The sequence below is a fragment of the Psilocybe cubensis genome, chromosome 13 (genome assembly GCF_017499595.1).
Source record: "Psilocybe cubensis strain MGC-MH-2018 chromosome 13, whole genome shotgun sequence".
Lineage (NCBI taxonomy): Eukaryota > Fungi > Basidiomycota > Agaricomycetes > Agaricales > Agrocybaceae > Psilocybe > Psilocybe cubensis.
The window spans coordinates 2,128,204-2,144,236 of NC_063011.1; the positions used below are offsets into that span (position 1 = coordinate 2,128,204).

Here is a 16,033-nt window from a genome sequence, read left to right on the forward strand (position 1 = left end):
ATTTGATATGTTCAAGGCCTACCATCATATGGTCCAAGGCTTTGAGAATTTGAAATACAGCAGTATTGGGTTGCAAGAGAGGTGCTTAAAATCAAAATTAAAGGATTAAAAGAAGAGTTTAAACGAGAGCAAGCTGCATAGCTGTCGTAGCATTAAGTATTCATTATTACTTTGTTATTTGAAACTTTACAATTATGATTGTCTGCGGCTACTCTGTCTGTGCATAAATATATGCAAACCATAAAAAATATACTAGAACCAGTCAAGTACATAAGTAAGAGCATTAAAAATACCAATCAATAGTTATAAGTTATCATGTTTGGCCTTTTTTAGAGGACGACGAGGAGCTACAGCTTTTTTCCGCTTGGTTGGTTGAGCTTCCACCTCCTTTTGCAAAGATGCAGCCTCCCGCTTTAATTTGATATGTTTTGTAAGGGCTGAAAGTCCCTTTAATTGTTTGTCTTGCTGCCCTAGAATGTCAAGTTCATCAATGATTGCAAGTGGAGAGACCTTGCGATTATGAGCTTCTGAGTCAATATACTCAGGTATTTCTCGGAATCGCTGCCAGAATTTGCGGTCCTATGCTTTCCGTAAGTACTTGAATCATATTAATATCAAATTTCCCTACTTTGGATGAAATTCCGCTTCGCCAACTTTTGAGATGCTTGCCCTCGGAATTGAGTGATCCAAAATGTCGTTCCACCTCACGTAGAGGTGGCTTGATAGCTGTCTGATTACCATCTGCATCATTTACCCCCTCACCAACACTCCAGCATGCCCATTGATCATGAAGGTTATATTTATCGAGTGTTTTTGATGGCTTCCAGCAGTCCCATAAATGCTCGGGTTGCTTGATAAGAGCAAATACTTGGTTCCATGTCACAGATGTCTGTCCAAAGACTGGAGGCCAAAAGAATTGAGGCTGACCTGTATTTATAAATCTGTATTTAGCAAATGTATATATCATAAAAGCAATGACTTACCCTGTTCTGTGAAAGCAGACGCACTTGGTAGCACTAAATCAACCTGTGAATGCTTCCGGCGGATGGTACATGTTGGGGTTTTTGGAGATCCATTTGCAAATGCTCGGAACTCTCCATTTTCAGCCATATACACACCAGTGTCATCGTTTTCACTATTATAAAATGGTAGATTTGCCGCAGTTGTAGCACTTTCAAGTGTTTCATGAGCGACTGTTGTGAGCTGCAGCGCAGGAAGTGGCTTATGCACTGCAGCTGAAAAAAAAAGCCAATAAGGATTAAAGATGATGTGAAGCAGCTTTGTGACGCACATGTTGATGCTGTAGCCATTCTAGATGAGTAGTGAGTCGCTGAATACCCCTTTGCTGGTGATAACACTTGAGTACGCTGCTCAACTATCTTCTGAATTTGAGCAACTTCAGCTAATTGAACACTTTGTGATGCAAGTAAAGATCAAGTTTCTTCAAGGGCAAGTTGAAGAAGCTGATTCTGGATCCGCTGGAGATCAACCCTACTTCCTGCATTCGCTTTCAACACAGAAAAATCACTTGGAAACTGGTGCTTCATCCAATTCTGGACGTCTTGTTGAGCAAACGCTGGAAGCCGGAATAGTGCTGAGTCCGGTACTTCTTGAAAGATGGCAGCACCACACTAAAGCAGAATATTTAATACAATGCTGCATAGTTAATGAAACTCTTACCTGGAATAGATAGGGACGTAGCTCCATAACCATTGACCAGTAGTTAGCTGCTCCAGACAAATTTTGCCGTCCAACAACATCCGAATATATTGTCTCAGCCATTGGGCATACAAGATGGAGAAAAATCTCAGGGACATGGACATGACGCCAAATAGGGTCATACACCTCATGAGCTTTATATCCATGTGCACCGAGTACAGCCTATTATGTACACATCCGGTTAGTAAGTCTTTGAATAATAAAGAGAAAAGTTCACCTCTTTTGGAAGTGCTGGTGCATAGGTGTCATAATATGTCTCTCCTCGTACCCATCCCATTCGGGACGTTACAGAGGGATCAACACTAACTCAAGATAAGTTATTAAGCATTGAACTAAATATATTTGAGCTTACCCCATACGCTCTTGATTATATCCAAGAATATGGCGTGGTAGATGTGCTTTTAAATGTGATGTGAATTCAGCAAAAGAAAATGCCTTGACGTAGAGATTGTACAGGCTTTGCTCATGGTATGGCGTTGCATATGACTTCTTGCCATGTAGAACACGTACTTGTCGCCAGGTTTTATTGATTGACCAGTTAATATCCAATGCTGATGTGATATCAATAACATCATGAAGGAAATGATGATAAAAAGCGAATGCTCCCAGTGGGCATTTAACTGGATCAAGGTGGGCAATGAATACACTATACACCGGATTAACTTTCTGAATAGTGTAGATAATATATCAGATAGGGACAAGTGAATTGAGAGCTTAAATTTACCGTTCTCATCCCTCTGCTAGCACCCGCCTTCTCTTCTCCTTGACATCCCAGAACACACGGAATGGCAGTCTCTTTATTTGGATGAAGAAAGACATATGGCTGCAGCTCAGCCAGTCGAAGCGCTCGGAAATCATCTCCACGGTTTCCTGACGCATTTTGTGCAGTCCAGCTCAAATGACCATTGATAACCGAACGTACTAGAGAACATTGTCAAATTATTACCAAAAGATTCAAAAAGTTACTCACACTCTCGATGCATAAGAAAGCCTTTTCCAACACTGTTCATCTGCGCTTCTGTGATTCCGGAGAGAAATGTATTGGCAACAATGTCCGGTGCATCCTCTTCGGGTATGAGGCCTCTGATAATATGGAATTAGTAACTTATAATCAGTGTAGCAGATTAAAAAGAAACAGACTCTCGAGCCCGTCGAAGAGCTTCATTCATACGACCTTTAAGTGCATCCCAAACATGGACATTGGTTGCTGGGCGCTGCTGGGAAAGACTGGGGTCTTTGGCTTCTTGCTCTTTACGGATACGAAGTGCACCAAAATATAGTTTCTTAATGTGTGACTGAGAATCAATGTAAGTTTTATGCATGGCCTAATACACTGATATCCGGACTTACCGCGCCAATAAATGTACCAGGTATGTCAATACCTTTGCGTGTTCGCTTTGGTCTCTCGGCACAGTACCGAATATACAATAGTAAATGGTGGGCGTCAACAATTTCGTCTTTGATTTGACCTGTCTTCAAGGCATGGCCACAAAAGATCTGAAACGTATTCAAGTTAGATTGGAATATGTATACATAGACTTAGCCAATGACCTTCCAGTCTTTAATAACCGCATTTTGAGTCTTAACTCCACCCGCTCGTCGATTATTCTCTGCACGTCTCGTCTCCTCAAGCCGGATCCGAGTTTGAAATTTGGTGTAACTTTCGCCTGGAAAAGGTCCACCTTGCATTTGAGTCTCCAAGTCAAATTCACTGTCGTCTTCAAGGGCTGTGTGGGCTAGGAGCTCGTCGTTGATCTCAAGAACCTCTTGAAATTCGTCCTCAGGATCACTATCACTATCATCGTCGTACCCAAGAACCTCCTCAGCAGCAGCACCTTCAATACCAAATTCTTGAATGAGGATTTCGTCATTATTTCCTCTCAATACGGACATTGATGTGCCAACATATTGCGAGCTAGAAGATGGTAGCTCAGCAACTTGAGCATCAGGAATTGATTCCTCCGTGACAACTGGAGGAAACCTGTTAATGCAACCCAATAAAATACTAAGTATAATAGAATATAATTAAAATATGTGCCACATACCAGTAGTCCGTCAACATTGTTCGAAGATGCTCCAAATTTGCACTCTTAGGTGGTGCTAAATTAGCATCAATACATGCTTCGCGAAGTGGCTCTTTCCGTCGTATAGAAGCTAGCCTAGACATGTACTGAGCGCGGGATATATTGATAACACCATTGTTGTTGGTCGTGGGGATTGTAATTTCAGCATGTTGAGCTTGCTTAGAAGACTCGGTGCGAGATATGTGCAGTGCCGAGTTGTCATTGGCAACTAACAACCTTGAATTCAAAGCCTGAGTATCGTTTATTGGAGACTGCATTGGTTTACTCAGAGATTTTTGAACGAGAGTGGGGGAAACTGTATATTCATAAGACATTTTATAGAGTACATTCTTTTATTATCTTGTACTAGTTGAGTTCAACGATGGGCCACTGGAGCGATGTAGAATGGACACTCACCAAAGGAAAATAACCGGTCATTTCACGTTGAATGGCACTCATGATTGACTCATGAGTTTGGCCAGTGTTGTGCGCATATTGGCCAGTGCCACTGAAGGCCACAGAAATAAATCAATGGCGGCACATACCCACAGTGTCCGGTGCAGGTTGCGATGCTCACTGCATGCCTCAGTGAAAGTCACCCAGCTCTGTGACCCAGGGCCAAATTTGTGCGGCAGGTCACAAAATGTCTGTGACCTGCGCCCAAGGAATGCCACGGGGGTCTCCTTGTTCTATAGCGAACTCCCTGTGACCTGGGGACCCGGTCACCCGCTTTGGGTCACCGGGAATGATTAGCTAAGCTTAGTCAGCCGCGGCTTTTGTTGACTTTCCCTTTCGTTTTCTTACTCGTCCCTTCACCTCCATTCCGCTCGCTGGGACCCGCCCCTCGATCGCTCGCCGCTCGTCACTCCCAGGTCACCAATGTTTGGCGCGACTTCGACCGCTCAGGTCACAAGAATTTCGACCCCCGACGCCGTCCTTTGCCTCAATAGGTAGCTTGAACGGCCGCCCTCGACTCGATCCGGATGGGATGGAGTCTCCTCGCTACTGCGCGTTGCGTCGCGTTGCTAGCAGGGCATCGTGTGGGTGAGAAGTAGCTATGTGCAAAAACGGTGAGTTGAGTGCAACAATTGCGTATTCTTCAACACTACTGAGATCATTTACACCATGGGGGATTCAACGTGGGGGGCAAATTTCCACACGATGCGCGTCGCGTCGCGTCGCATTGCACTTCTCTCTTGTGAGCAATTCATTTTCTTTTTCTATCTCTGCTACTACTCCTTTGAACGTTGACCCGCTGATTACCCAACCCCCTCGATAGGTAATCCCAATGTGCACCATGCGCAACATGGCGCCCTCCACGTTCCAAAAAGAGCTTACGCAGATTCCAATGTGATTCATGTCGCGTTGCGTTGTACTTCTCTCCCGCGCTGTGACAGTGGAGTGTTTGTCGGTACAGACTCGACGTCGAAGTCACTTTGCGTCGCACTTTTCTCCCTTGGAAGGTGAGCGGAACTCATTCGGTCCTTCTGTTCGTCTTGACATATATTTTCCTATTTGACGCTATTGTTCAGCACGGACAATGCTCTGCGTCCCACAGTGGCGTCTGATTGAGTTGGATTTAGGCTCGCGCTGGGAGTATACAAGTTTGTGAGTGCTCTTTTCTCTTTTCATTTCTGCCTGGCGGCGCACCAGGAATCCTTTAGCATGCAGGTTCTCTTCCATGCTTTCTTATTTGCTGACCAACCCCTCTCTGTTTTGTTTTCTGCCAAATGGATCCACGCAAGGCTCAATTGATCAATGCGGATGCGGAGTTGATGGATTTGACACACAAGGCGCGTATACCAATTTCTCTTATCGCTTCAACTTAACTGGATCCCCTCTTCTTCTCCCCCCTGCGGCGTGTTCCCCTCATTATCTTTACCCCGCCTGTTGTCACCCCCGCTCTGCCCGCCAGCAAACACCTGCAATGTCACATACAGTGCTGCAGTTAAGCATTAAAACCTAGGAAACTGGTGAAGGAGATTTCTGCGGTAGACCGCGCTCTCTAGTCCCTTTATTCCTCCTCTTTATTTTTGAATCTCTGAGCCACATGACACATGGGCAATCCAGGAATTTTCAGGCATGGAAATACACTGGAATTGCCCATAGTTTCTCACCTGCTTCCTTTCCCACATCATTATACCCCGCCTACCTTGGTCTGCCGCACATATTTTTCCGCTTAAATTGAGTTATACCCATGGCTTGGACAACTTTATGCCGCCGACTTTATGCGTGGCTACCATTTTTTACTGCTGTGCAAATCTACCCCGTGAGAGCGTGCACATTCCATTGTCATTATCTGTTTCTGTGTGATTTGCCCATCGAGTCTTGAGTTGCATATCAGACAGCATAGAATAATGTGGTAGTAACTATACATAACACTTCGACTAAGTAGAGTAGCAGTAAATACAACTAAGTCAAGTCAATGATTGAGTATTCAGTTTGAGGCACTGAGAATAGATTGGTTTTCAAGATAGAGCCAGATGTCTTTTCATGATCAGAATCTTCTGTCAAGTCGATGACATTGGGATCAATCAACAGGGATTGAGTTGTTGAAGATATACCCTTCTGAATAGTCCGTTATTGATTAACATCAATTTGATATGTTCAAGGCCTACCATCATATGGTCCAAGGCTTTGAGAATTTGAAATACAGCAGTATTGGGTTGCAAGAGAGGTGCTTAAAATCAAAATTAAAGGATTAAAAGAAGAGTTTAAACGAGAGCAAGCTGCATAGCTGTCGTAGCATTAAGTATTCATTATTACTTTGTTATTTGAAACTTTACAATTATGATTGTCTGCGGCTACTCTGTCTGTGCATAAATATATGCAAACCATAAAAAATATACTAGAACCAGTCAAGTACATAAGTAAGAGCATTAAAAATACCAATCAATAGTTATAAGTTATCATGTTTGGCCTTTTTTAGAGGACGACGAGGAGCTACAGCTTTTTTCCGCTTGGTTGGTTGAGCTTCCACCTCCTTTTGCAAAGATGCAGCCTCCCGCTTTAATTTGATATGTTTTGTAAGGGCTGAAAGTCCCTTTAATTGTTTGTCTTGCTGCCCTAGAATGTCAAGTTCATCAATGATTGCAAGTGGAGAGACCTTGCGATTATGAGCTTCTGAGTCAATATACTCAGGTATTTCTCGGAATCGCTGCCAGAATTTGCGGTCCTATGCTTTCCGTAAGTACTTGAATCATATTAATATCAAATTTCCCTACTTTGGATGAAATTCCGCTTCGCCAACTTTTGAGATGCTTGCCCTCGGAATTGAGTGATCCAAAATGTCGTTCCACCTCACGTAGAGGTGGCTTGATAGCTGTCTGATTACCATCTGCATCATTTACCCCCTCACCAACACTCCAGCATGCCCATTGATCATGAAGGTTATATTTATCGAGTGTTTTTGATGGCTTCCAGCAGTCCCATAAATGCTCGGGTTGCTTGATAAGAGCAAATACTTGGTTCCATGTCACAGATGTCTGTCCAAAGACTGGAGGCCAAAAGAATTGAGGCTGACCTGTATTTATAAATCTGTATTTAGCAAATGTATATATCATAAAAGCAATGACTTACCCTGTTCTGTGAAAGCAGACGCACTTGGTAGCACTAAATCAACCTGTGAATGCTTCCGGCGGATGGTACATGTTGGGGTTTTTGGAGATCCATTTGCAAATGCTCGGAACTCTCCATTTTCAGCCATATACACACCAGTGTCATCGTTTTCACTATTATAAAATGGTAGATTTGCCGCAGTTGTAGCACTTTCAAGTGTTTCATGAGCGACTGTTGTGAGCTGCAGCGCAGGAAGTGGCTTATGCACTGCAGCTGAAAAAAAAAGCCAATAAGGATTAAAGATGATGTGAAGCAGCTTTGTGACGCACATGTTGATGCTGTAGCCATTCTAGATGAGTAGTGAGTCGCTGAATACCCCTTTGCTGGTGATAACACTTGAGTACGCTGCTCAACTATCTTCTGAATTCGAGCAACTTCAGCTAATTGAACACTTTGTGATGCAAGTAAAGATCGAGTTTCTTCAAGGGCAAGTTGAAGAAGCTGATTCTGGATCCGCTGGAGATCAACCCTACTTCCTGCATTCGCTTTCAACACAGAAAAATCACTTGGAAACTGGTGCTTCATCCAATTCTGGACGTCTTGTTGAGCAAACGCTGGAAGCCGGAATAGTGCTGAGTCCGGTACTTCTTGAAAGATGGCAGCACCACACTAAAGCAGAATATTTAATACAATGCTGCATAGTTAATGAAACTCTTACCTGGAATAGATAGGGACGTAGCTCCATAACCATTGACCAGTAGTTAGCTGCTCCAGACAAATTTTGCCGTCCAACAACATCCGAATATATTGTCTCAGCCATTGGGCATACAAGATGGAGAAAAATCTCAGGGACATGGACATGACGCCAAATAGGGTCATACACCTCATGAGCTTTATATCCATGTGCACCGAGTACAGCCTATTATGTACACATCCGGTTAGTAAGTCTTTGAATAATAAAGAGAAAAGTTCACCTCTTTTGGAAGTGCTGGTGCATAGGTGTCATAATATGTCTCTCCTCGTACCCATCCCATTCGGGACGTTACAGAGGGATCAACACTAACTCAAGATAAGTTATTAAGCATTGAACTAAATATATTTGAGCTTACCCCATACGCTCTTGATTATATCCAAGAATATGGCGTGGTAGATGTGCTTTTAAATGTGATGTGAATTCAGCAAAAGAAAATGCCTTGACGTAGAGATTGTACAGGCTTTGCTCATGGTATGGCGTTGCATATGACTTCTTGCCATGTAGAACACGTACTTGTCGCCAGGTTTTATTGATTGACCAGTTAATATCCAATGCTGATGTGATATCAATAACATCATGAAGGAAATGATGATAAAAAGCGAATGCTCCCAGTGGGCATTTAACTGGATCAAGGTGGGCAATGAATACACTATACACCGGATTAACTTTCTGAATAGTGTAGATAATATATCAGATAGGGACAAGTGAATTGAGAGCTTAAATTTACCGTTCTCATCCCTCTGCTAGCACCCGCCTTCTCTTCTCCTTGACATCCCAGAACACACGGAATGGCAGTCTCTTTATTTGGATGAAGAAAGACATATGGCTGCAGCTCAGCCAGTCGAAGCGCTCGGAAATCATCTCCACGGTTTCCTGACGCATTTTGTGCAGTCCAGCTCAAATGACCATTGATAACCGAACGTACTAGAGAACATTGTCAAATTATTACCAAAAGATTCAAAAAGTTACTCACACTCTCGATGCATAAGAAAGCCTTTTCCAACACTGTTCATCTGCGCTTCTGTGATTCCGGAGAGAAATGTATTGGCAACAATGTCCGGTGCATCCTCTTCGGGTATGAGGCCTCTGATAATATGGAATTAGTAACTTATAATCAGTGTAGCAGATTAAAAAGAAACAGACTCTCGAGCCCGTCGAAGAGCTTCATTCATACGACCTTTAAGTGCATCCCAAACATGGACATTGGTTGCTGGGCGCTGCTGGGAAAGACTGGGGTCTTTGGCTTCTTGCTCTTTACGGATACGAAGTGCACCAAAATATAGTTTCTTAATGTGTGACTGAGAATCAATGTAAGTTTTATGCATGGCCTAATACACTGATATCCGGACTTACCGCGCCAATAAATGTACCAGGTATGTCAATACCTTTGCGTGTTCGCTTTGGTCTCTCGGCACAGTACCGAATATACAATAGTAAATGGTGGGCGTCAACAATTTCGTCTTTGATTTGACCTGTCTTCAAGGCATGGCCACAAAAGATCTGAAACGTATTCAAGTTAGATTGGAATATGTATACATAGACTTAGCCAATGACCTTCCAGTCTTTAATAACCGCATTTTGAGTCTTAACTCCACCCGCTCGTCGATTATTCTCTGCACGTCTCGTCTCCTCAAGCCGGATCCGAGTTTGAAATTTGGTGTAACTTTCGCCTGGAAAAGGTCCACCTTGCATTTGAGTCTCCAAGTCAAATTCACTGTCGTCTTCAAGGGCTGTGTGGGCTAGGAGCTCGTCGTTGATCTCAAGAACCTCTTGAAATTCGTCCTCAGGATCACTATCACTATCATCGTCGTACCCAAGAACCTCCTCAGCAGCAGCACCTTCAATACCAAATTCTTGAATGAGGATTTCGTCATTATTTCCTCTCAATACGGACATTGATGTGCCAACATATTGCGAGCTAGAAGATGGTAGCTCAGCAACTTGAGCATCAGGAATTGATTCCTCCGTGACAACTGGAGGAAACCTGTTAATGCAACCCAATAAAATACTAAGTATAATAGAATATAATTAAAATATGTGCCACATACCAGTAGTCCGTCAACATTGTTCGAAGATGCTCCAAATTTGCACTCTTAGGTGGTGCTAAATTAGCATCAATACATGCTTCGCGAAGTGGCTCTTTCCGTCGTATAGAAGCTAGCCTAGACATGTACTGAGCGCGGGATATATTGATAACACCATTGTTGTTGGTCGTGGGGATTGTAATTTCAGCATGTTGAGCTTGCTTAGAAGACTCAGTGCGAGATATGTGCAGTGCCGAGTTGTCATTGGCAACTAACAACCTTGAATTCAAAGCCTGAGTATCGTTTATTGGAGACTGCATTGGTTTACTCAGAGATTTTTGAACGAGAGTGGGGGAAACTGTATATTCATAAGACATTTTATAGAGTACATTCTTTTATTATCTTGTACTAGTTGAGTTCAACGATGGGCCACTGGAGCGATGTAGAATGGACACTCACCAAAGGAAAATAACCGGTCATTTCACGTTGAATGGCACTCATGATTGACTCATGAGTTTGGCCAGTGTTGTGCGCATATTGGCCAGTGCCACTGAAGGCCACAGAAATAAATCAATGGCGGCACATACCCACAGTGTCCGGTGCAGGTTGCGATGCTCACTGCATGCCTCAGTGAAAGTCACCCAGCTCTGTGACCCAGGGCCAAATTTGTGCGGCAGGTCACAAAATGTCTGTGACCTGCGCCCAAGGAATGCCACGGGGGTCTCCTTGTTCTCTCAACATTTATGTGAACCTTTAGATGCGCAAAATTGGTGCCGGGAGAGTTATTTATTCACAATCATCTTCTGAACAGCATTCCCTTGATTTTCATCCAAAATAATATCCCAGACTATGTTCTGATCGCTCGTCCCAGTCATCAATGGGCAGAATCATATCACGAAGGCCTCATGAAGGCTATGCTGGAAGCACTTGGGCAGTTCCATCATTGGCGAAGGTCACGCTGTACAGGTGCATCGTGATAATTAAAATTTTCTTTAGCACTGTGGTGGTAAGCAAATGGTAAGTACCATCCGATAACTTGAAATTTGATTGTTTGAGCTGCTCCGCAGTGATTACTTCTCAAGAAGGTGACAAGGCTTAGCTATTTCAGAGAACGTCTATCTTAACGCCGACCTGATGTATACGAGTACATATAGCCATTGATGTTGATGACTGCGATATTTGGTCCACATATCCGTCGTTTTCGGTCACTCGACCCCAAAACTCCCTCAAAAAACTTTCGAAGCTTGCATTATATCCTCATGGTCACCTCTCACCGTCATATCTTCCCAATCATTATCTAATATTACATTCTAATGCCAACTCGACGAAAACCCTTGCGGCTCCCCTTAATGTCTGCCTTTTTGCCTGATTTTGACTTTCGAATGCGGACAGAGCTGCAGGGGACAATCTTGTGTGTGTTTGGTCAATTCAATACGGTGATATTGTAATACTAATTTGAACATATCAGAGGTATATCCAAACGAGTCTCCGTGTGACTATAGGTTCACAGCATTAGCTGTGAACGGATATCTAGGATGTGTTTGATATATTTAATTAAAGTCCGCGATGTGTGAGAGTGTGCTGCAAATCGACCGAATGGAAGTCGTTTGGCTATTAATGGAAGTCAGTTGACAATGATTTACGGTGTCCGTTCATACATTTAAATGAAAGGGGGATAAGTTCTTCCTTCCTTGTTCCAACAGCACAATTGACAGTCACTCAATCCATAATCCACACCATGATGGAAAACAGTGACGGTATTACGGGCAGCGATGACCTGAAGAAGCTTCAGAATCTCGACACTCGTACTGAGAGCAACGAGGAAACCACAGAGGAGCAACGGGACGGTGGAACGGTTGGCTGGATCAGCATTTTTGGATCGTACGTAGCATGTTTTGGTATGCCTTCTACATGGCGCACGTTGAAACTAACTTTTATTACATTTTAGTTGGCTCGTCTCTTTCTCTACCTTTGGGTATTTCTTCAACAATTGGAACTTTGGGGTAATAGTAACTGACAACATCATTGAATTAGCTATTTTTCTTCGTTTGGAGTATATCAAGGTGAGTAGTTCAAAGCTTCCTGTAAAATGTTCTCATATATTAATACGGAGTTCAGATTTCTACACAAGATTCTATCTCTCCGACAACAGTGCAAGCAAAATCGCGTATGTATTAAGTTCTGATTATCCTCACCCTGCATTAACTTTAGAAATAGCTGGATAGGAAGTTTCCAGCTCATGATGCCCTTTCTGTTTGGTCTTGTGTCTGGGAAACTCTTTGATGCTGGCTACTTCCATGCCTTGGTGATCACCGGATCAGCTCTGTTCACTATCAGGTGCGTTGAAATTTATTGATCATTAACGGATATAGGTTTAATATACCCAGTCTATTCATGCTGTCTTTGGTCAAGCCACAGCACTATGCTCAGGTCTTCCTTAGCCAAGGCGTCGGTATGGGAGTTGGACTGGGATTGACCTTTGTCCCGACTGTCAGCTCGATAGTCCACCATTTCCAAAAGCGAAAAGTACTAGCTACCGGAATTGTTATGAGCGGAAGCTCGCTTGGAGGAATTGTTTTCCCAATAAGTGAGTATTGGACATCTGTTCAGGTACATCAGTCGACCATACAATCTCATGCACCTCTTTGCAGTGCTAAAGTAAGCAAACTCAAGTCAATACTCCATCATTTAACTAGGGTATCGAATTGAAAGCTGGTCATAGTCATCTCATCCCATCAATTGGATTCCCAAAAGCTGTTCGCGCCAGTGGATACCTTGTGCTGGGGATGCTTGTACTAGCTAACTGCCTGATGAAGTCGGCATACCCCAAGTCAACGGGCAACCGTCCTCAAGTAAACATACTAAGCTTCTTTACCGACCCTCCGTACATTTTTGCCACCCTAGGGTAAGCGCATATTGGTCCCAATTTTTTAACAAGTATCCTGATGTAGCCGCCGTTAGAGCAGTGACCGCTGTTTTTGGCTTCTATTTTCCGCGTGAGTCGATGATTTTTTATATGGAGAACGATTTGTGTGCTGAATACCCAAAAATAGAGATATATCTGCAACTTTATGCTGTAACACATGGTATTGATACATCATTAGCATTCTACTCGGTATGTGTGCTTGCACTTGTTGCTGGTCATATGGGATTGATCCAGAATTGATGAATATTGCTTAGCTTGCAATTCTCAATGGATCAAACGCCATTGGTCGTATTCTGGGAAATAATTTGGCACAGAATCACGGCCCTTTCACAGTACTGATTCCATGCACTCTCCTTACTGCGGCCAGTATATTCTCCGTGCTTGGAGTGTGAGTTTCTAATCTTGGTTGGCACATCTTGGACGCTGATATACTGTATGAAATCTATTAATTAGTCATAATTCTGGCTCGCTTGTGGTTGTTAGTATGTTCTACGGCTTCTTTGCTGGTGCCTGTAAGCCTTCATGCCTGAAAAGTGGCATAATAAAACTAAATGATACATATTTACAGGGTTATCTATTTCCGTCGCATGCCTTGGCACCTTGGCCCGTCACCCAAATGAAGTGGGGTGAGTACATTACTTTTTGAAGATTGGCGCGCCTATATCATTGGATATCATTAGCGCTCGGACCGGACTTGCCTTAGCAATCAGCTCCTTCGCTACATTGGGATCAGCGCCAATACAAGGTTCACTACTTGGACCGGAGTTTAACTGGAACAAACCCGTAATCTTCTCTGGGGTATGTTTATCTATATATTGCAGTAATTCTCTTGATTATTCGTGCTTTACAGGTATTTATGGGGATAACATCAATTTTCTTTGGAATAGCCAGGTATTTTTATGCGAAAGAACGTAACACCCAGAAAGTATAAAATTCGCACGGTGTATTGTACTATTATAAAATTATTGGGAGATACGGCCTCAGTTGGCTTAAAGTTATAAAACAGAGGCGTGCGTAGTGTTGAGTATACTGATCAGCTGTCAAAAGTAACCCAAGTTACCCTCGATATAATCTGCGACACTGCCTTTGGAAACCAAGCAGACTCGTTACTCAACCCACATAATGAGATATCAGAGGCATACAATACCTCCTCGACGCAGCAGCCTGGAGGCTGCCCGATACAGTGTATATTTGAACTCATACCAAATCTATTAGTATTTCTCTGACCCATGTTATAGCTGAAATACGTTCTGATGCTTGCTAATGGCAAGATTTCATTCTTTGAGCATGAAAGCTAAAGGCTGCTCCAATACCAGTCCCGCTCAAACCTCCGCCTTAACACCGATTGGAATTCTGATCATGTAAATTACTACTACTGGTACACATATTGTGCTATGTTAATGATAAGGGTAATGACAATGGCAATGCTCACGCACGGGTTGGAGTTAAAATCTTGAGGCGTTGTACATGTACTGCGTATGACAACTTACTCATTCGCTCAGTGCCTCAAGATAACTAGACTTGGACATGGAAATTCAAGTTCTCCCGCTTGTCACTCGCTTCACTGGGTCGTGGGCACCAAAACTCAAAAATCGTCTTCGTTTTCTTCAAAGGCGACACCGCTTCGAATTCTAGTCCCCCCGTCTCGACACATTACTTTGCAAGCTCCGCGCTGTGAGAAATCGCAAATCATGAATCGATACAGGGAAAGGTAAGTATATAACTTTGGCTTCCCTCTCGGTACTAGGACAGGGACTTGAACTGTACACTCTCCAGCTTTAAAATTGGCCTTTTCCGCACTTTTGTCGACATATTTGCTACTCTGACATGATTCTAGACTTCAATTCGAAAATGAGCTACAGTACCACTACACTTCTACTCGTTCTAGCATATGTCAGCTTCTCCACCTCTGCCGCCGCCATATCAACAGCAACATTGGTGGAAACACCGCCTATTAACAACACACTCTACATCATCTCCAATGCAGAACGTCCCTCGCTGCGTCTACCAGGGCTCACACCTGTAGGGTTCAAGCGGTCGCGGAATTGTTTGCCTAATGTATGTCTGCTTAACACAAATCTATTCGTCTACTCTATCACTTCAACCACCCCTGGACTCACGGCTGACCGCTCACTTTTTCATTTAATTTAAATGTCTGGGTGTGCGAGTAGGTTCTGGCGCCGTTGGATATAGGGCTCATTGTTAGCTGCCCGTACGACGCGCGGACGGGGTTGTGCGCGGAGACCGTTGAGACGATTGGGCCGACTGCAAAGAAGCTTGGGGTGGAGGTTAATGCTACGTGGTATGTGTTGTGTGTGCATGCTCCATCCCTTACCTAGAGACCTCGTGCCATTGTTATAAGAACTGATTGTGATTCGCAGCGTTGCTGGCCAGGACGCGGATGATGATTGTCTGTATAATCTCATCAGTGGGTTTGGCAAAAAGAGCACAAAAGCTGTTTTAATTGTTTGGGTGGGTAGTTCAACTCTTCCCTGGTCCAGTCTACCATTCTTGGAGACCTGGAATAATGGTTTTTTTCTTAGGATATTCTCGACTTTGACGGGTTATTCGAGAGCCTGGATATAGACGATAGTACACCGGAAGCTGATGACTCGGATGATGATACACCCCAGTAAGTCTTCCATGTGGCACTGTACAGCTGTATATGCTGATAACATTGAATTCTCGGTGAAGCTTTGATCTGCTTTCGAAGGTGGTTCAGAATGAGGTTACTAGTGTCGTTTCTCAGGGGTGCGCAGGGTTAGATGGACAGGCGCCGGGGTCGTTCAGGCGGTCGCTCAGAGCGGCTAGAGGGTACTCCAAGAAGATCCAAAAGAAAGAAAGAATTCTCTCGCGCGTTGTTGGGAAATCGGGGCAGGTGTAAAGACAAGGCTGTGTCTACTTTTTACCATTCATTTCTTCATTTCAGAGTTCTTCGTCCAGGAATCCGAATATAAAGCACAAGTTCTGTATCACCGAGTATCGTTAA

General features: G+C 43.5%; 4 protein-coding genes across 4 annotated transcripts; 1 reads left to right on the top strand and 3 right to left on the bottom strand.

Moving 5' to 3' along the window:
* Positions 1-303: 303 nt before the first annotated feature.
* JR316_0013356 (uncharacterized protein) lies at positions 304-1,310 on the bottom strand (the record flags this gene model as incomplete). Its single annotated transcript, XM_047898965.1, has 4 exons — positions 304-579; positions 629-927; positions 984-1,235; positions 1,292-1,310. The coding sequence occupies 4 exons, from the start codon at positions 1,308-1,310 to the stop codon at positions 304-306; spliced, it is 846 nt and encodes a 281-aa protein (XP_047742513.1).
* Positions 1,311-1,433: 123 nt separating this feature from the next.
* On the bottom strand, positions 1,434-4,117 carry JR316_0013357 (uncharacterized protein; the record flags this gene model as incomplete). The annotated part of the gene is made up of 10 exons (XM_047898966.1): positions 1,434-1,631; positions 1,681-1,881; positions 1,937-2,021; positions 2,072-2,385; positions 2,444-2,640; positions 2,690-2,802; positions 2,860-3,014; positions 3,070-3,216; positions 3,271-3,700; positions 3,765-4,117. The coding sequence occupies 10 exons, from the start codon at positions 4,115-4,117 to the stop codon at positions 1,434-1,436; spliced, it is 2,193 nt and encodes a 730-aa protein (XP_047742514.1).
* Positions 4,118-6,681: 2,564 nt separating this feature from the next.
* On the bottom strand, positions 6,682-10,495 carry JR316_0013358 (uncharacterized protein; the record flags this gene model as incomplete). Its single annotated transcript, XM_047898967.1, has 13 exons — positions 6,682-6,957; positions 7,007-7,305; positions 7,362-7,613; positions 7,670-8,009; positions 8,059-8,259; positions 8,315-8,399; positions 8,450-8,763; positions 8,822-9,018; positions 9,068-9,180; positions 9,238-9,392; positions 9,448-9,594; positions 9,649-10,078; positions 10,143-10,495. 13 exons carry the CDS (start codon positions 10,493-10,495, stop codon positions 6,682-6,684), a joined length of 3,162 nt encoding a protein of 1,053 aa, XP_047742515.1.
* Positions 10,496-11,856: 1,361 nt separating this feature from the next.
* Positions 11,857-13,027, top strand: JR316_0013359 (MFS-type transporter eupM; the record flags this gene model as incomplete). The annotated part of the gene is made up of 6 exons (XM_047898968.1): positions 11,857-11,999; positions 12,067-12,181; positions 12,237-12,285; positions 12,344-12,455; positions 12,491-12,728; positions 12,815-13,027. The coding sequence occupies 6 exons, from the start codon at positions 11,857-11,859 to the stop codon at positions 13,025-13,027; spliced, it is 870 nt and encodes a 289-aa protein (XP_047742516.1).
* Between the last annotated feature and the right edge of the window lie 3,006 nt (positions 13,028-16,033).